This window comes from Mirounga angustirostris, unplaced genomic scaffold, assembly GCF_029215605.1.
Source record: "Mirounga angustirostris isolate CCGP_5_RB_7025 unplaced genomic scaffold, mMirAng1.0.hap1 SCAF_6, whole genome shotgun sequence".
Classification (NCBI taxonomy): Eukaryota; Metazoa; Chordata; class Mammalia; order Carnivora; family Phocidae; genus Mirounga; species Mirounga angustirostris.
The window spans coordinates 124,540,692-124,561,571 of record NW_026991714.1 but is presented as its reverse complement, the minus strand read 5'-3'; the positions used below and the strand labels follow the sequence as shown (position 1 = coordinate 124,561,571).

The 20,880-nt window shown below is 48.2% G+C and overlaps 1 protein-coding gene across 1 annotated transcript; it reads left to right on the top strand.

The window, feature by feature from the left end:
* The first annotated feature begins 17,429 nt into the window (after positions 1–17,429).
* On the top strand, positions 17,430–20,339 carry FRAT2 (FRAT regulator of WNT signaling pathway 2). The gene has a single exon (XM_045870835.3). The coding sequence runs from the start codon at positions 18,232–18,234 to the stop codon at positions 18,940–18,942; it is 711 nt and encodes a 236-aa protein (XP_045726791.1). The 5' UTR covers positions 17,430–18,231; the 3' UTR covers positions 18,943–20,339.
* The last annotated feature ends 541 nt before the right edge of the window (positions 20,340–20,880 follow it).

Sequence of the window (20,880 nt, the reverse complement as noted above, 5' to 3'; positions counted from 1 at the left end):
ATATTTATGTATTTATTTGAAAGAGAGAGAGAGAGAGAAAACATGGGTAGGGGGAGGGCAGAGGGAGACAATCTTCAAGCAGACTCCCAGCCAAGTGCAGACCTCGGTCTCACAACCCATGAGATCATGAACTGAGCTGAAACCAAGAGTCAGATGCTTAACTGACTGAGCCACCCAGGCGCCCAAACTGTTTTTGATAAATACACACAGTACTTACTATCTATGTGCTTTCTCTTCCTTATGATGTCCTTAATAGCATTTTCCTTAGCTTGCTTTATTGTAAGTATATAGTATATAATACATACACCGATATGTATTATTCAGCTATGTTATCAGTAAGGCTTCTGGTCAACGGTAGGCTATTAATAGTTAACTTTTGAAGGAGTCAAAAATTGTATGTGGATTTTGGACTGAATGGGGATTAGTACCCCTAAGCCCCATATTGTTCAAGGGTCAGCTGTATCAACTGTATATTTCATTCCTGTTTTTTAATACATGAGGGGTTTCTTGGATACAAAAATAGACTTATAAAATACAAGTTTATATGCTATAACTTGCACTTGACTATCACAAACTTTTTACTCTACCAATATAAACACCTGATAAACATTGTTTTCAATGGCCTGGTTCAAACATCTTCCCAGTGGATGTAGGTCAGTTTATTTACAAAGAATCTTTGAGCCCAGAAGTATGTTGCTCCTTGACGTACACAGGAGTGTAAGGCCATCACTCGATGCAGGATCATGTGCAAAGCAATATTTAGAAAGTGACACTATGACTGTTCTTTGTTCTATTTTTGCTCTACATTATTATGAATAGATAGATGAATGTACTCCAGAAAATAATCCTGATTTGGGTGCTATAAGCTGCTTGCCATTTCCTGAAATCATGCTTACTGTAGCTTCTGCCATTAGAGCCATTTACCACGCGGTCAGGCTGGCCAAGTTGTCCTGGGCCAGGGCTGCAGTGGCGGAAGGTGTTCCCCCATTCCCAGTCCCATTGATTGGTCGTGGAAGTGCCTAGCAGGATTTTGAGGCTGTGGTCAATAATGGGTAAATACTGATTAAAAATGTAGGGGTGGGGAGGGCACCTGGGTGGCTCTGTCAGTTAAGCATCTGACTTGATTTCTGCTCAAGTCCTGGTGAGATTGTGCCTCAGGCCGCCCTAGGGCGTGGAGCCTGCTTAAGATTCTCTCCCTCTGCCCGTGTCCCCTGCCCCCCCCCACCAACCCCCCCCCCCCGCCCCGCTCTCACATGTCCATGTGCTCTCTCTCTCTCTCAAAAAGAAAAATACTTTAAACAAATGTGGATGGGGAGTATGGTGGCACACTCAGGCTGGCCTGGGGCCTGGATATCAGCTTTACAAGTGTCAAATCAGAGTTGATCATGTTCAGAGGGGAATAAAGAGACTCTCAAGAAGCCTAGTCAAAATGATGGTTTATTAATCATAATTGTAATGAGAACTGTAACTGCCAAGGGGCCTGAGACTGGTGTCATGGCGACTGCTCAGCACACGCTCCCCCCCCACCCCCCCCAGGAAGTCAGAATCAGAGGCTTCAGTGAGCATGGAACAGGGCACGGGGAATCGTGTGCAAGATACATTGGTCATGTCCCTGAGATGGGACAGTGTTCTCTCTGTGGGATATACCTGCCCACTGGGTCCCCCTCTATTCTGGTTAGTGCCAGATCCTTCCTTTTGTGTCTTCTAGACCCTTCAGAGCCCCTTACCTGCTGTTCGGGAGCTTTTCTGAGCTTTCATCGGCTCCTGCTTCCTTCACATGCAGGCAGGCCTGGATTGAATTTCCAAGCCCAACTCTTCGGGCTTTCACCAGGGAGACATCCTGTTCTCTCTGGGGCCTTGTGCACATAACTAATCCTATCTGTCGTGTGTGGACTTGAAGGGTTTAACTTCTAGAGGGCAGCTTGATTTCCAGATTCCAGGGATGTTACCCTGTAGACCCAAAGGTAGCAATTACAGAGCTGTTAGGATTTGGGGGCAGGATTTCAGACAGGGCCCAAGGCACTGAGGCCGGGCGGATGGATTTGTGAACGGTGCCAGGAATAGCCGGCACGTCCTTGTGGCTCCTCTGTTGGTTTTACAAAGCTCTTGAAGAGCCTTGCTTTGAACCAGACCTGTTGCTATGCCATAGATCTTGGCCTTGAGCCTGAAATACATACACAGCTGATAACTTGGGACCAGCCCTCCGTTGTAAATAAGCTCATAAAAATGAGGTGCAGCATTACCTGAGAAGATTTTACACAGCTGCGCGTGTCGATTGGGTCCTTGTGGTAACACTTATCTAAAAACGCCTTCCTGAGGCATTCCTGCCCCTAGTTCAGCTCTTCACAAGTAGGTGGAGGTACCTCCAGAACAAGTAACTGGCTAGCTGAGCTGGCATCTAGTATCTATTCTGAAGAAAATCCTTCCCTGCCCACACAAGGACTGTCACAGGGGGCACGTGGACCCTGTCCCTCAGGACTTCACTCAGGGACACAAAGCTGCTCAGGCGCAGAGCGCCCCAGTTTACCGCCAGACGTGCCCGCAGCCACTATCTCCGGATCCCCGCAACGGTGGCCTCTGATTATGGCTGTCATTTTCATGATCCTTCACAGCCGGGAGCCCAAAGGCAGAGCTAAGTCGTTGCCATGAGGTGGTGCCCAGGCCCCCAGAGTTCAAGCCCACACTGCTGCGCCCCGCGTAACCCAGCCCCGGGCAGACACGGTGTTGCAAGGAGGCTTAGCGGGGCCTTTCCTAACCCCGCCTGCGGTTGGGACACCGGAGTCTGTCTCCTTTCCCTTCGTCCCCTTGCAAGCTTTTTACTCCCAAAGCCCTGCCGCTCTGGGATTAGAACCAATTACAGAACAGGTTTCTTTGTCCTTGGTGAGAGGAGGGTGGAGTTGTACCAGGACTGACTTTCTTGACAACTGGGGGGGGGGGCCTGCTTGCCGGGCATTCCTTCCTCTCCTTCCTCTTCCCCTTTCAGAGGGCGATGGAGTTGGTCTGCAGGTCTTTCCTTTCTTTCTACCATTCTCTTCTACCACATTCCTTGTCCTCTTCCTCACCTCTCCCTCCCTCCCTATCTGTCTCTGTCCCTGTGTATCTCACACACGCACGCACACACACACACACACACTTGCATTGTGTCTTTATTCTGAGCAAAGGACTTTTCAGAAAAGCATTTTGTGGGACAGGAGATACAGTTGTAAGCCAGATAGAAAAGGATCTTTGCCTTCATGAAGTTTATGAGGAAGGGACAGGTCAAGAAAGAATAAAAACAGGTGATCGGAATAGTGCTGTGCGGATGCCTTGAATGGACCTGATTTGGATGAGGAGGCTGTGGGCAGAGCCTCTTGGAGTAAATGATATTTGTGTAAGACCTGAAGGGTGAGCAGGCGTTAGATTAAGTCATTTGCCTCAATGACCAAGGCTCCAAAATTTCCAGATCGTGGGGCCTGTGGGCAGCAATATGATTGGAAGGTGGGCTTGGGCAGGACCTGTCTTGAAGCTCTGCTCCATACCAGGCTCACTGTTTCACTTAGAGAGAGAGAGTGTGTGGTGAGGGATGGGGGTTGGTGGGGCTAAAGCTCCCCTCACGCACATTTGGCTCAGCCTCCAGACAAAGGAATAGCATGTGCAGAGGCCCTGGAGCCAAGAAGAGTTTGGCCCCTTCAAAGAACTGAAAAGAAGCCAGGGTTGCTGGACCAGGGGGCCGGGGGTTAGGCGTGGGATGGCCACAAACTGGAGGAGCTGCTGCTGGGGTTCACAGGGCCTTGGATTAACTTAACTCAAATGTGTGCTAGGGGCAGAGGCGATGTAGGGGACGGACCTGATCTGACTTGCTTTTTTTTTTTTTTTAAGATCACTGGCTGCTGTGTGAGTCATATATTGGAACAGGGCAAGAGGAAACAAGGCGGCCTGTTAGGAAGCTGCTGTCAGAATCCAGACCAGAGGGGATGGTGCATGTGGCTTGGGGGGGGCGGGGGGGGGGCGGCTGCCAGCATTGGAAATGGCGGGAAGTGGCTGTAGGTGCAAGCTGAAGTTCAGTGCTCTTAGTGGAGGGACCTTCCGCTTCGGGAGAGGGCAGCTGGGCCCCTTGCTTACTGGACCACAAAGGCTGAATGAACCTCATTCAATCATTTAAGCCCTTTTGAGTTTTTGCTCACTGTATGTCAGGCACTGTCCTAGGAACTGCAGATACACCAGAGAATAAAACAACAACTCCAGCTTTCATGGGAAGATCAAACAAAATAAATATGAAATTTTAGGGGCACCTATGTGATTCAGTCGGTTAAGCGTTTGCCTTCGGCTCAGGTCATGATCCTAGGGTCCTGGTCAGGCTCCCTGTTCAGCAGGGAGTCTGCTTCTCCCTCTCTCTCTGCTCCTCCCCCTGGCTCATGCGCATGCTCTCTCTCTCAAATAAATAAAAAAATCTTTAAAAAGGAAGAAATTTTAGCCTGCTAGATAGTGGTAAGTATCCTAGAGAATTATAAAGCAGTAAAGGGGATAGGGAATACTGGATAGAAGGGAGGGGTGGTGTCAACTTTAAATTGGCCAATCGGAGAAGGTGGTTAAAGACTTGAAGAATTGAGCCTTTAAATAACTCTTCAAAATGAAATAAACAGCAAGTGCAAAGGCCCTGAGGTAGGCACGTGCTTGTGTTCAAAGAAAAACAGCTGGAGCTGAGAGAGTGAGAGGGAGATGAGATCAGGATGTAAACTGGGGCCAGATGGCATAGTATCTTTTTTTTTTTTTACATTTTTTTTATTCTTATGTTAATCCCCGTACATTACATCATTAGTTTTAGATGTAGTGTTTCATGATTCATTGTTTGTGCATAACACCCAGCAGATGGCATAGTATCTTATAGGCCATTGTGAGGACTTTGACTTTTCTTCCCAATGGAAAGAGGAACCATTGGAAGATTGTGAATGTAGGGGTCACATGATCTGAAGAGGCCATCATCTGAGACGGGAAAGACTGCAGATGGAACATTTGGGGGCAGGAAAGACAGGAGTTCAGTTTTAGACATATTGAGTTTGAGATGGTGCTAGGTATTCAAATGGAGATGGGGCAGCTAGAGAGAGGAATCTGGAACTCAGGAGGGTTCCAGCATGGCTGTATACACTTGAGAGTTGTGTGTGTACATTGTGTGTGTGTCTTTCAAGCAAATAGACTGGGATATCAACAAGTGGGTGAGTGCAGATAAAGAAGAGAATGTTCTCTAAGGTCTAAACTTGGGATACCCCAATATTAAAAGCAGATAGAAAGGAAGAACTGCATGTCAGCTAGGCCAGTGAGGTAAGAAAAAACAAACCAACAAGACAAAACAAAAGTTAAGAGAACAGGGTATTCTGGAAACTAAGTAAAGGTAACATTTCAAGGAAAAAGAGGTTATCAGCTGCATCAGATCTGCTGAGAGGTCACATAAGATGAGGATTTGCTGGATTTGGTAACATGAAGGTCATTGGTGAGGAGTTCTGGGAATCAGCAGTTCAGCCCAAACCACTCTCAAGTTCAGCTAAAAAGTAGGAGGAAACATTTATTTTTTTTTAAAAAAAAGTTTTATTTATTTATTTTAGAGAGAGAGCACAAGCAATGGGAGGGGCAGAAGCAGACTCCTCGCTGAGCAGGGAGCCCGACGATGCAGGGCTTCCTCCCACGACCCTGAGATCATGACCAGAGCTGAAATGAAGAGTTGGATGCTTAACCGACTGAGCCACCCAGGTGCCCCAAAATAAACTTCTTAAAAGCAACAAAGAGCTAGCTGGAGAGTGAAGAATTACCTAGCCAAACCCCAGGAGTAGATAGGAGCTGGCAAAGAAAGCCCAGCAAAAGGGGAACTTGAGCTTGGGCGGGCAGGTGGTGATGCAAAGTAGGAAGAGTCTGGGGGCGCCTGGGTGGCTCAGTTGGTTAAGCGACTGCCTTCGGCTCAGGTCGTGATCCTGGAGTCCCGGGATCGAGTCCCGCATCGGGCTCCCTGCTCGGCGGGGAGTCTGCTTCTCCCTCTGACCCTCCTCCCTCTCATGCTCTCTGTCTCTCATTCTCTCTGTCAAATAAATAAATAAAATCTTTAAAAAAAAAAAAAAAAAAAAAAAAAAAAAGTAGGAAGAGTCTGTTAGAAGGCCGAAGTGCACTTTTGGAGGCCTCATGGGATTAAGGGGACAGAAGTTGGAGTTTGGGAACCACCAAGAGTGGAAACTCAAATAAATTACACATGCACACCTTAGTCTGGGACCCTAATGGGCGACAACCTAGGTGTCAAGGTAAATCTAAAGCACATCACACATGCTTGGGAACTACCATCATGTCGTCTGGGTGGTCCAGCGAATCTTGAGGCTAGGACTTGGATTTAGGTGGTTCTGGACTGCTAGCGTCCCCAGGAATTTTGCAGAAACAAACATGGCAACAACATCCTAGGTTCCAAATTATTTCTACAAATAAGTTTTCAAATACAATATCTCATGTTCAATCAAAAATAACCAGGCATACTAGGAGACAGTAAAGTATGAGTGAGAAAAAGCAGAAATAATAAATGACAAGAATATACCACAGGCAATGTGTTCACACCTCTATGATCTCACTGGTCACATTGTGTTATTATTTTTTGTGACTCTTTTTCGATGGGGAACATTTCTTGGTTGCTTCTCCAGCATCCATTCCATCCTTTTCCCTTCCCAACACTCTTAATTTTCAGTTCTGGTAAGAATGTGGTACTGGAGAGGCTGACCTATGACCAGCTCTAGGAGTGAGGCGTGTGAGCTATCCACTGAGTCTATCTTCTTGTCCTCAGGATTGATTCAGGGGTGACCATGTCAGCTAGGCCAGTGGGTGAATCCCAGCCCTTTTGAAAAATGCTGATACGTAATCTCTGCTCGTGGTTAAGGAAGCCTGTCCCTCTAAGAGCCGCTGGCTATAGGATGAAACCCACCCCACAGAAGACCAAATAGAGAACTGGAAAGAAATCCGGTCTTTGGTGACATCATTAAGCTGCTAGATCAAGGCCCATCTGAAGTTAGACCTCCCTCTAGTGCAGCAGAAATATAATGTAAGTCATCTATGTAAATTAGCTAGTAGCCACGTTAAGAAGTGAAATAATTTTAATCATATATTTTATTTAACCTAATATCCAAAATAGTATCATTTTTATAAATGATCATTAACGTAAAATACTAGTAATGAAATATCTTCCATTCTGTTTTTCATGCTAAGTATGAAATCCAGTGTGTACTCTCAACACATCTCTATTTGGACTACCTATATTTCAAGCATTCAGTAGCCCTGTGGGGCTGGGGACTATCAGACTGACACCACAGCTCTAGAGTTTTCTTTTATTGAACCAATAAATTCCCTTACAACCATTTTTAACAGCTTTATTGAGATATAATTTCTTTTTTTTTTTAAGATTTTATGTATTTGACAGAGAGAGAGACGCTTTACCCAGGCACCCCTGACAGAGAGAGAGAGAGAGAGAGCATAAGCAGGGGAACCTGTAGGCAGAGGGAGAAGCAGACTCCCCGCTGTGCAAGGAGCCCGATGCAGGACTCGATCCCAGGACCCTGGGATCACAACCCAAGCCGAAGGCCGATGTTTAACTGACTGAGCCACCCAGGCACCCCTGAGATATAATTTCTTTACCATAAAATTTACCCGTTGTAAGTGTACCGTTCTATGGTTCTTAGTAAATTTATAGATTGTGCAAACATTCCCCACCTCTAATTTTGGAACATTTCCATCACCCCAGAAAGTTCCCTCATGCCTCTTTGGTGTTACTCTCTGTTACTCTCTGTTCCCATGCCCCAGCCCCAGGCAATCACTGGTCTTCTTTCTGTCTCTATAAATTGTCCTTTTCTGGCTATTTCATGTAAATGAAATTATATAATGTGTAGTCTTTAGCTTCTGACTTCTTTCACTTAGCATAGCGTTTTTGAGATTCGTGCATGTTTTGGCACATGTCAGTACTTCATTTCTTTTTATTGTTGACTAGTATTCCAGTGTTCGGCTACACACACATTTTGTTTATCTACCGACCAGTTGACAGACATGTGGATTGTTTCCAATTTGGAGTTATGACTAATGCTGCTATGAACACTGACGTCCAAGGCTTTGTGTGGACATATGTTTCCATTTCTCTTGAGTCTTAGGAGTGGAATTCCTTGGTCATATGCTAAGTTTATGTTTAATCTTTTAAGAAACTGTTGAACAGGGCCTCCTGGCTGGTTCAGTCGGTAGAGCATGTGACTCTTGATCTCGGGGTCATGAGTTTGAGCTCCATGTTGGGTTTAGAGATTACTTAAAAAAAAAAGTTAAGACTGCCAAACTGTTTTCCAAAGTAGCTGACTATTTTGCGTTCCCACCAGCATGTCTGAGGACTACTATCTTTCCACATCCCTGCCAACAGTTGGCATTGTCTGTCTCTTTTAATAGCCTTCTAGTGGGTGTACACCGGAATCTCATTGTGGTTTTAAGTTGCATTTTCCTAATGACTAACGACATCAAGCATCTTTCTGTGTACTTATTGGCCATTTGTGTTTCTTTAGTGAAATGTCTATTCAAATCTTTTGCCAATTTTTAATTAACTTACGGTATTTTATTTTCTTAGTGATATCTTTTCTTTTTAAAGCGAGAAAGACAGCGAGAGAGGGAACACAAGCAGGGGGAGTGGGAGAGGGAGAAGCAGGCTCCCCGCTGAGCAGGGAGCCCGATGCGGGGCTCGATTCCAGGACCCTGGGATCATGACCTGAGCCGAAGGCAGGCGCTTAACCGACTGAGCCACCCATGTGCCCCTGGGCCAGTTGATTTTCAAAGCAGGAGGTTCCAGGGAGCCCTGTCTTGCCAGAAAAGTCAGTTCTGGTTAAAAGTAAGACGTAGGCACCCTTCACCCTGGGTACTCTTTTTTTTTTTTTTTTTTTTAAGATTTTATTTACTTATTTGACAGAGAGAGATACAGCGAGAGAGGGAACACAAGCAGGGAGAGTGGGAGAGGGAGAAGCAGGCCTCCCACGGAGCAGGGAGCCCAATGCGGGGTTTGGTTCCAGGACCCTGGGATCATGACCTGAGCTGAAGGCAGACACTTAACGACTGAGCCACCCAGGCGCCCCTCACCCTGGTACTCTTAAATCAACTCCTTTCCTCCTCCTGTAAGCATGGGAAGTGGCTTGGCTAATAATACTTTCTTAGGGATATTATGGTGGAAAAGAGAGTGAAAGGTTAAAAAGTTATACCTGGTAATAATTGTAATATAAATAATAATGACCGCTATTATCGTAAAAACTACCATTGCAGAATGTCCCCCGAGACAATACGCTGAGAACCCCTGAGTTGTGACCAACTGTCCTGGCTTGCCTGGGCCTAGGGGGGTTTCCCAGGACCAGACTTCCGATGCTAAAACCAAGAGAGGCCAGCCACACTGTGGTAACTGGTCATCTAAATCCAGTCTCACACTTGTGAGCTGTGTGGCCGTGGATGCTTCTTCTACTTCTCTATTCCCCAGAGATAATATTCTCAGAGAGAATATCTAACTCATACATTTGTTTTTGGTTTTTTTTTAAAGATTTTATTTATTTATCTGAGAGAGAGAATGCGAGACCGAGAGCATGAGAGGGGAAGGGTCAGAGGGAGAAGCAGACTCCCCGCTGAGCAGGGAGCCCGATGTGGGCCTCGATCCCGGGATTCCAGAATCATGACCTGAGCCGAAGGCAGTTGCTTAACCAACTGAGCCACCCAGGCGCCCCCTCATACATTTGTTTTAAGGATAAAATAAAACATATGTAAAGCATTAAGCTCAGTACATGGCATATATTAATTACAAATAAGTGTTAGATATCATTACCTAAACTCCTATCTAATTTAACCTTGCAAGTTTTGTTTGTTCTTTTGGGGAGACAGCAGTTTTTGTTTATTTAAATGTATAGCCCATCTACATCCACAAATTTATATAATAAAAGCCAAAAAAAAAAAAAAAGCCAAATATACAGCAAGACCGCTAGAAAAAAGAAAATAATAAAACCACACAGTAGGGATGCCTGGGTGGCTCAGTCATTAAGCGTCTGCCTTCCGCTCAGGTCATGATCCCAGGGTCCTGGGATCGAGTCCCGCATCGGGCTCTTTGCTCAGCGGGGAGCCTGCTTCTCCCGCTGATGCTGCCCGCAGCTCTCCCTGCTTGTGCTCTCTCTCCCTCTGACAAATAAATAAAATCTTAAAAAAAAAAAAAAAAAGAATTCCATTAAAAAAAATAAAACTACATAGTAAAAGAGAGAGAAGAACGAACCCCAAATCCAGGCCAGTAGGTATCTAGAAGTGTGCATTCAGTGGGCCTGGATGATGAGGGAAGGGCCATCATTTCCTTGGGATTGGGAAGCTGATCACAAGGTGCAGCTGACTCTTCCTTTCCTGCTTAAAATAGATCCTGAATTAGATGTTTTTATTATGTCTATTTTACAGAGTTGGAAACAGAGTAAAAAGCACAGAGAAGTCCACTTGTTCCCTCATCATCTTTTTCGGGACTAGCTTCTGGCCATCTTAATTTTGTCAGAGGAATATGAGAAAGCTCAAGAAATTATGAGCCCAGATATCAGCCAAGGTGCCACCCAGTCTCCTAGAGCCAGGGAATGCTCTAGCAATCGAGTCCAAAGCCCTTGCTTTGCAAATGGGGCCACTGAAGCCCAGAGCAGGGGCTACCTTTCTCAGCATCCAGGTACTAGAAGAACCAGGACTAGAACCCAGCTCACCAACTCCCAACCCGGTGTCCTCTGCTAAAGGTGGTCACGACTATAGAGGGAAGCTGGAGGCCACGCACAGCTCACTCGGCCTAGGGATGTAGGCCGGAAACAGCTAAGAATGAATTTAGACAGTGTCCTCAAGTCTGCATTTCCAAATGGGCAGGAAGGGGGGCAGGATTTATGTTTTTCCAAATGAGGTCATGTAGTTCTGTGGATGAGACCAGCAATGTCTCCAAGGAGGGCCTGAGATCTGCAGGCAGGAATCTGAAATGGGAAAGAGAAGGCCTCAAGTGTCCTTACCAGGTCGGGGTCTACAGATGCATGGACTCACCTATCCCGCCCCCTTTGCCCCCCAAAACCAGAAGCAAAGCTACTCAGGGAGGGAAACCCAGAATGGCCTACTTGAAGCGACCTGCCCTTTCTAGGACAAACTCGCCAAGATTCTGTGAAACACAGGGCCTGTGAGACTTGGGAAATGGAACTTGTGTCCCTGGGAGGAAGGCCAGGGTGACATGGGGCTGCTGTGTGGGAGAAGGAAGGGGTTGGGCTGCACCCATCCGGACCGTGGAGCCCTTCCTCACACAGGGAGGCCTCGACTTGCCATCAGTCTGAACAGGCATCTGGCCTTCGTGTTCACTCCTTTGGGGTTTGCCTCCTGGGGGGGCGGGTACTGCCCTCTTGGAAATGCAAATCAGGTCCCCTCACTCACTTGTGCCCACAAGTGGACACAGTGCTCTGCAGCGCAGCATCCCTATCCTTCACGTGTCCCTTTCTCACCTCTGCCACTCGGTTCCAGGCACCCTGAGCTTTTCCAAGTTGCTTCGGTGTGCTACTCTCTCCCCACTTCTCTCTCCCCTCTTAGCCTGTCCCCATCTCTATTGATTAGCGTGACGCCATTTGCTGTAACAAATCTCAAAATTTCCGTGTTTAACACAAAATCGTTTTCAGGTTCTCCTGACAATCTGGATTGGTATTTCCGGATGTCGTGTGATGGTGGTGAGGGAGGGGGCTGCCATCTTCCCCAAGATTGCCCCAGGCATCGACAGACTGTCTGCACAATGGGAGGGAGCACCGGATGGTCCTATAAGGGAGGTTTTCATGGGTCAGCACACATTGTTTTTGCTCACATTTCATGAGCTAGAACTCTGTCATTTGGCCACACTTCACTGCAACGGGGTCTGAGCAATATTCTAGCTGTGTTCCCAGCGAAGAAGGAATGGGTTTTTGTGAACACTGCCACACCATCCTTGAGTATTTCCTAACTCATTATGACTGGGTGGAGCTGCTCCTTTGGGGTTGAGCCACCACACTTGGAAGCCAATCCTTTTATAACCCATATTGAAGGTAGAGTACAATCATGGTTTTTTACACATTTTTCTGCGTTAGAACGTGTATTAGTTTCCTATTGCTTCTGTAACAGATTACCACACACTTGATGGATTAAAACAACATAAATTCATTTTCTTACAGTTCTAGTGTCTTTTCTACAGTTCAAGTGGGTCTTACTGGGTTAAAATCAAGGTATTAATAGGGCTATGCTCCTTTCTGGAGGCTCCAGGGGGCGGGGGTCTGTTTCCTTGCCTTTTCCAGTGTGAAGGGTTTCCTGCACTCCCTGGCTCACAGACCCTTCCATCTTCAAAGCCAGCCATCACAGTCTCCTTCTCTGCCTCTGACCCTTGTTCCTCCCTCTTATAAGGACCTTTGTGATTACATGGGGCCTACCTGGACAATCTGGGATAAATTCCTCATCTCAAGATCTTTGACTTAATCACATGTGCAGAGTCCCCTTTGCCATGTAAGGTAACATATTCACAGGGCTCCCAGGGATTAGACCACAGACATCTTGGAGGGCCATTATTTTGACCACCACACACTGTTAAGCTTTGTAAGGACTGCCTCCAGTGTTTGTTGCTATGTGGCCTTAGAAATAGGCACTGTACCTGGGACACTGTAGGTGTTCTTCAGTGTGTCAGGTGATAGAATGGGTAGGGTTACAGCCTCCCAAAGTGAGCCCCAGGCTGTGGCAAACATGCCCATTTCTCTCTCCCCACGAGGCCCAGGCTGGCTCATGGCCAGCAGCCCATTTGTCATGGTTCCTACTTACTACGATGTGGTTGACAGAAAATTCATAGGGCCTATGGCCTTCATGTTCCAAGGCAAATTTTTAAAAATCAACCTTTTTGGGGCACCTGGGAGGCTCAGTCAGTTAAGCATCTGACTTCAGCTCAGGTCATGATCTCAGGGTCCTGGGATCAAGCCCCACGTCAAGCCCCATGTCGGGCTCCATGCTCAGCAGGGTTTCTCTCTCTGCCTGTCCCCCTATTTGTGCTAATAAATAAATAATATAAAAATCAACCTTATTGAGGTATAATTTACATATGATTAATTCATCCATCTTAAGTGTTCATTGAGTTTTGACTAACATGTACCCCCACGCAACCACCACCATAAGGTGCATGTGTGTTCACGGTTTCTTTTGTTGTTTCAATGTACAGTTCTGAATTTTAAGATCTATATATAGATGTATGTAACCGTCATCACAATCAGGATACTGAATGGTTCCATCACCCTCCAAAATTCTCCTGAGCTCCCCTCAGCCTCCCTCCAACCCCCTCCCTTAACCCTTGGCAGTCGCTATTCTGTTATCGGAACTTAGTTTTGTCCAAGGAAAAATTTTTTAAAGATTTATCTATTTTAGAGAGAGCGCAAGCGTACAATTCAGTGATGTTTAGTACACCCACAGTGTTGTGTACTTACCATCTCTATCAAGTTCCAAAACACCTTCAGCTTCCCAAAAGAAAACGTTGTACCCATTAGCAGCCATCTCTGTGTAGCCTCTCACATTCCCACCCGCCCAGACCTAAGCAACCAACAATCTGCTTTTTGGCTCTATGAATTACCTCTTCTGGATGTTCCATAGAGCTGGACCATACTCGACCTTCTGTGCCTGGCTTCTTTGACTTAGCATAACGTAGCATATCAGCATTTCATTCCTTTTCATGGCTGAGTAATATTCCACTGTATGGATATGCCACAATTTGTCTATCCATTGTCTGCTGATGGCCCACAAAATTTGCCTTTTTTTTTTTTTTAGAATTTGCCTTATTTTTAATTTGAACATCACTAATATTATTTCTACCCCCCAGAGCCTAACTCTAATGTCACCCCTTAGGGCCCATGTGCTTAGCCTTTCCATACATGTTCTCATGCCATATAACATTTTTATTTATTTATTTATTTAATTTTTTTAAAAAAGATTTTATTTACTTATTTGACAGAGAGAGACACAGCAAGAGAAGGAACACAAGCAGGGGGAGTGGCAGACAGAGGGAGAAGCAGGCTTCCCGCTGAGCAGGGAGCCCAATGCGAGGCTCGATCCCAGGACCCTGGGATCATGACCTGACCTGAAGGCAGACGCTTAACGACTGAGCCACCCAGGCGCCCCTATTTATTTATTTTTAAAGATTTTATTTATTTACTTGAGAGAGAGAGAGAATGAGAGACAGCATGAGAGGGAAGAGGATCAGAGGGAGAAGCAGACTCCCCGCTGAGCAGGGAGCCTGATGCGCGGGACTCGATCCCGGCACTCCAGGATCATGACCTGAGCCAAAGGCAGTCGCCCAACCAACTGAGCCACCCAGGTGCCCCGCCATATAACATTTTTGTAAAGAAGGGATCATCCCCCATTTTACACATTCAGAATCTGAGGCACAGAAGGATGAAGTTTCTGGATCCAGATGGGATTATAAGCCTAGTGTCCATCCCACTGCACCCCAGCTGGTATCTCTGAGAGCAAGTAACTGAAAGCAAAGTCCATGTGGAAAGCAAATCCTTGGGGAATATTTCAGTGCAGACTAATGCAGAAAACCCTTGAATTCTGTGCCCTTCCACGGGGTGTTCTGAATACCCTCTGTGTGCATCTCTCTCCAGGCAGGCAGCCACCATCATCATCACGTCCTTTCTTGATGCCCTCTCATTACTTTTAATTGCATCTGAGCCTCTCTAGCATCCTGTATTTTGATTCCTAATCCAGGGCGTTTCTCTGCCTCCCACTGGTCCAGCACAGCACTTCCTTTTCTCAGAGCTCCCCAGAGAAGTGCCCCCAGAAAATGGAGTTGGTCTTCTCTAATGAATTCATCTCTATAATGAAGAGTATAATAACCAAGCCCCGGCATATTTACATAGCAATCTTCACACAAAAGCAACATTACAAAGGGAAGATTTCTAAAAGAATGTCATCTCAAAGCTCCATTTCCTATAGTACTAAGAACACTATGGGAATTACCCTGACAAGAAGACAGAACCGACTCCCAGAGATGCTGGGTTAGAGACAATAGCTACACCAGCTCCATTAAGGTTTAAAGTCGATGGAGCATAAAACTGCTTTTCTCTATTTATAGGCAGGCATCATCTTACAGAGAGGAGGGAAAAAAATTACCATTTAACTCTAGTGAAATCCTTAAACCCTCCCCTAATTTTTATTCCCATTGAAATTCTCCATAAGTACCATCAGAATGAAAATGAGAATCGCTCTCTCTGGGGGGAATGGCTTCCAATCCTCATCAGTAAGTGTGTCTTCAGAGCCCTCCACGGAGCCGGAGGAGGAAGGCTGCCAGTTGGGAAAGGATCTGTCCCCAAAACCTGCAAAACTAGCTGTGGTGACATACCTCGGGACTTGGGAGCCTCTGGGCTGACTTCAGAAGGTCTCAAAGAAGCGCAAGTCAGGGTAGACAGGAGGCAGAATTCAAGGATAAATGGAAGGAAGCAATGCCTTCAGGGTCCATTTTACTCAGTGGGCTGCAAGGGGGAACATTTATCATTAATATATTAGCCGTTTTCCTGGGGGAATTGCTGGATTTGAGCCAGGCCTCTGTTAGTAAATCATTGGACCTAATCCCACATTACATTTGTGTAATGCCTGACAAAGCCTGTTCCCATTATCTCATTTGATCCTGAAAACAATCCTCAGAGGGAGGCAGGGCAGGGATTATTTTTCTATTTTACAAGTGAAAACACTTGTAAACTGATTTGCCAGGAGCCACACACCCAGGACGTGGCAGGAATGAGAGACTTCAATCTAGATCTTCGTACAACCTGTTCAGGGTTCTTTTGACTCCACACAGCAGACTGATCAAAATATTCCCAGTCCCACCCAGTCCTCACAACCCTCAGCTTAACCAGCAGCCAGGAGCTCACGGGGACGGAGTTTGTGTTCATACTGCCCACACACCTCTGTTCTAATGAAGACATACAGCCCAGACCAGCAAACTCTCTGGGGGAAAAAAAATTTCTATCGTCTCCCTACACCAAAGACCAAAATTAATCCCAGATGGATTTGAAAAAAACAAAAACGCACAACCACAAGGCATTAAAAAAAGTAAGGAAAATAGAACTGAATATTTTTTTTTTAAGATTTTATTTATTTATTTGAGAGAGAGAGAATGAAAGACAGAGAGCATGAGAGGGAGGAGGGTCAGAGGGAGAAGCAGACTCCCTGCCGAGCAGGGAGCCCGATGCGGGACTCGATCCTGGGACTCCAGGATCATGACCTGAGCCGAAGGCAGTCGCTTAACCAACTGAGCCACCCAGGCGCCCTAGAACTGAATATTTAATAACTTTCTGGAGACAAGACTCTAAATTTAGCATTATGTTAGAAGTCTCAAGGAAAGGGATTTTGTAGATTTAGCTACATAAAATTTGTTAAGTTTTAGTAGAGGAAAAAAATGACTGTACAGGGCCAACAAAAACCTGAAGAAATAGAGCAAAATGTGAAAGAAAAGGGTTAACTTAACTTCTGGTGTATAGAGGAGTCACGCAAATACATAAGAAAATCTCAAGAGGAAAAATTTACTAGGAAACAGACAATTCACCAAAAAAGGAAGTACAGTTGGTTAACATTTAGAAAAGTGCTCTACCTAACTAAACATCAAAGGTATGAAAACACAAAGGAGATGTCAGTCTCACCTATGAAATCAGAAAAAAAATTTTTTTTTAATACTCAACACAATGATGGGAGAATAAATGTACTCAACTCTTGGAAAGTAGTTTGGTACGTTTATCAGAAACCTTAAAATATCCGTATCATTTGACCTAAAATTCCACTCCTGGGAATATGGTCTTAGGAAAAGAATCATGAACATGGAAAAAGTTTTACGAAAAGAAATGTTAGTCACACACTCAGAGTGGTGAAATTTGGTAAACAGCAAACGCTAAAGGAATTGTTAAATAATTTATGGAACAGCAACTTGATGGAAACTTCTGTAATCATTATAGGTTTTCAAAGTGCATGCAATAACAAGAACACCATTTATGGTGTAAGAGAAGTGGAAAAGCGTTAACACTGTATGTGTGGTTGTTTGTATGATACACTTTGCTAGAGAAAAGCTGGAAAGGGAAAAAAAATTAAATGTGAACATGTTTGAGTCCTATGATTTTTTTTTTAAAGATTTTATTTATTTATTTGAGACAGAGAGAATGAGAGAGAGCACATGAGAGGGGAGAGGGTCAGAGGGAGAAGCAGGCTCCCTGCAGAGAGGCCGATGCGGGGACTCCATCCAGGGACTCCAGGATCACGACCTGAGCCGAAGGCAGACGCTTAACCGACTGAGCCACCCAGGCGCCCTGAGTCCTATGATTATGAGAGATTTTTTTTCCCCCACCGTCCTATATTTCTATTTAACTTTTTTTTAATGAACAAAATCAACTCTTCTTTAGCCCTGCGTGGGGGCGCGTCCTTCCCTCCCAGTGTCCGTGGGGACCTGAAGACAACGCAGAGGGGAAGTCTCAGAGACCAGACCCTGTAACGAACCTGCCCCCCTTTGCAGTGACCTCTCTGCTCCCCAATTCCCTCCTCCTTTCCCCGCCCCCACCGCGCCGAAGCCGGACCGCCGGCGGAGCCCGCCCCTCCCCCACTACGCCAGGTCCGGGTGACTGCGGGCGCGCGGGGGAGGAGCGGGCGGGCCCCAGCGTTGCTGACACGTGGGGAGCGAGGAAGCGGCGGAGGAGGAGGCGTTGGGTGTGTGGGTGGGTGTGTCCGCGAGTGGGAGAAACCAACCCAGACCACCTCAGAGTCGGCGTTCTCTTGTGCTGCTTACCGGGCCGAGGAAGTACGCAGCTCTCCCCACTCCCGGGATGCCCTCCTAGGTAGGTACCGAGAGCAAACGCCAGAAGGCTCCGGCCGCGGCCCTGCACTGCCCGCGACGACCCGCAACTCGGCCCCTGCTCGCGCGTGCCCCTCCCCTCGCCCGGCGCGGTGGTAGGGCCCGGCGGCGACGTCACCCATTGTTTACAAATCAACCCGAGCCGGTAGGATTCCGGCTCCCGCGGCTGCAGGCGCGCGGCGCGAGTGCCTGGCGGGCTCCCGCTTCCGCGTCCGCCCCGGGCCCCGGGCCCCCGCCCCCGCCCCCGCTTCGGCCTCAGCCCCGCGCCCCGCGCCGCCGCGGCCCACCGAGCCCCGCCGGCCGCCGGGCCGCCAGCGCCGGCCGCAGAGCTCCGGGTGCCCGGGCGGGGGGCCATGCCGTGCCGGAGGGAGGAGGAAGAGGAAGCCGGCGAGGAAGCGGAGGGGGAGGCAGAGGAGGAGGAGGAGGAGGAGGACAGCTTCCTCCTGCTGGAGCAGTCGGTGACGCTGGGCGGCTCGGGCGAGGTGGACCTGCTGGTGGCCCAGATCGGCGAGACGCTGCAGCTGGACGCGGCGCAGGACAGCCCGGCCTCCCCGTGCGCGCCCCCGGGGCCGCCGCTGCAGCCCCCGCGGCCCCCGGCGGCCGTGCGGGCGGACAAGGCCCGGCCCCCGGCGCTGCCGCTGCTTCTGCCGCCGGCGCCGGCCGAGCCGCTGGGCCCGGCGCCCCCGGGGGCTCTGCGCTGCGCCCTCGGGGACCGCGGCCGCGTGCGGGGCCGGGCTGCGCCCTACTTCGTGGCCGAGCTCGCCGCAGGCCCCAGCGCGCTGCCCGGGCCGTGCCGGCGAGGTTGGCTGCGGGGCGCCGTTGCCTCCCGCCGCCTGCAACAGCGACGATGGCCCCCAGCCGGGACGCGCGCCCGCGACGACGACCCGCACCGGCTCCTGCAGCAGCTGGTGCTCTCGGGGAACCTCATCAAGGAGGCGGTGCGGAGGCTGCAGCGAGCCGTCGCCGCCGTGGCAGCCACGAGCCCCGCGGGCGCCTCTGGGCCCGGAGGCGGCCGCAGCGGACCGGACCCTGTCGCCGTGCAGCCCTCCGGCGCCTTGCACTGACCCGGGGCCCCAGAAGGAGGAAGAGGACGCCAATGCGCAGACCCAACAGCGTCCTGCCCTCCCCAGGCCAGAGCTGAAGCCGCCGTCGCCGTCCTGGGAGCGACCGCCCAGGCTGCGGGGAGACGCTTGGGGAGAGACCTCAAGGCGAGAAGTTACCGGCCCCAGCGAGGCTGCCGGAGAACAAGAGCGTGTGAAATGCACCGGCCAGGGCGCAGACGTGCCGCGTGAGAATTTCCCCGGCCACCTCGGGGCCAAGGACCTGGGATAAACTGGGAGAACTGTGGCAGCTACTTGCATCGACCTGTACCTGACTTAACCCTTGGGGGCGGCGTGTGCTTGGATTGTTTAAAGATTGGGCTCCAAGGGGCGGATATCGCCAGGGCTTTACAACAATACTTGAAAACTAATGATACGCATACATTTTCTTTATTTTCCGGTGGAAGAGCTTAGTGAAAATGGTGCTACAATGGCTGTGCAAAGAAATTCCGGAGGGAAGAAGAATGTAAAAGCTTGTTGGTGGGTGGGTTGCCATCACCCCCTTCTTCCCACCTAATTGGTGTTTGGTGGCTGTGGGAGATGGAGCTCCTGTTAGTGGGTTAGAGGGAGGTGGAGAATTTTGAAGGTGGGTAGAGTTGGAGTTGAATGTGGACTTTTAACTGACTTGACCTTGCCACCTGTGGGTCAAGGTCACAGTGTGCTGTGCGCGGAAGGCTGTGGGGTTCCTGGGACAGCTAAATTCACCCTTATGTCTTTTCTTTCTCTTGCTCCAAGAAGAGCGCTGTCTGTGCTTTGAGTCTGCTGAGGACACACAGAGGCAGAGAGGGACAAATGGGGAGAGTGATTCTGGGTTTTTTTTTTCTGTGTTTTCCTCTTCCCAGAACTCCTCCTCCTCCTCCTCTCTCCGGGCCACTCTTGGCCATGCCATGAGCTTTCTCAGAAAGTCATAAACAGTCTCCCTGTCCCCCCAGCCAGACTTTCTTATTCCACCCTTCCTGGTGTTTGCATGGGATAGATGAGACCCTGGCAGTTTTTCTGCTCTGTATTGGCCGTCTGTGGAGCCGTGGGCCTGAGCCTTTGTGGGTCCTCATCCCTCACAGTTTCCTCCTGTCACCAGCTCTTCTTGTGAGTGACTGAAACCGTGTTTAAAATGTGACTCTCCGAGAGGAGAACCCGCTGGCTTTACCCTTGTGAAACTTGACGGCACTTTAAGTGAAGTGCCACCCCCAAACTTAAGGTAGCTAAACCAATTTTAAAAAACAGATTCAATGGCTTGTTCATCCTCCAGATGTAGCTATTGACGTACACTTCGCACCGGAGTGTCAGAAATTGTCGTGGTCCTGATTTATAGGATTTCTTAATTAAAATGTCTGCTGAATAAATTTGGTTTTTGTTTTGGAGCGTGGTTTTGGCTTTTTGGTGGAAAGCGGGGAAAAGAAAAACACATAGGGGATATCTTCGTAATGGAGAGTGTCCTCAGGGGCACCTGGGCAAATGGCTGGAGCCAGCTTTGCTCAGCATTGAACATCGGTAGGGCTCCCGTCCTTCCTTGTTTCCGGGTTGATGTTCCACGAGATCAGCGGATTAAGTCCAGGTTTTTGAAACCTGCTGGATGGGCTTCCATTCCCTTTGTGAAATAAGAACATATTCCAGAAATGTTTTCTAGGCTGGAGGGCAGAGGCCCAGTGACTCGCTGTGGTGTGGAGGGGGGTGGAGGGAAGTGGTTTTCATCTGGATTTTTGTGTGTGAAGAATGGGGAGGGCACAGGCAAAGCCATCCTGTTTCCTCTGTTGTCACTGACCCAGTGTTGAGCTATGGGCTAGGAAAGGAAAAACAGTTTCACAGCCATGCATTTGGTAGTTGTAAATGGCTTGGTTAGAACATGCAGGGGTTAGGTTAACTGAAGCTTTCCTGTCCTCAGGCCCAACCTCCCCAAGGAAC

Excerpts from the sequence above, each read along its gene's own strand:
- FRAT2 (XM_045870835.3), top strand. The coding sequence starts at position 18,232 with ATGCCGTGCCGGAGGGAGGAGGAAGAGGAAGCCGGCGAGGAAGCGGAG.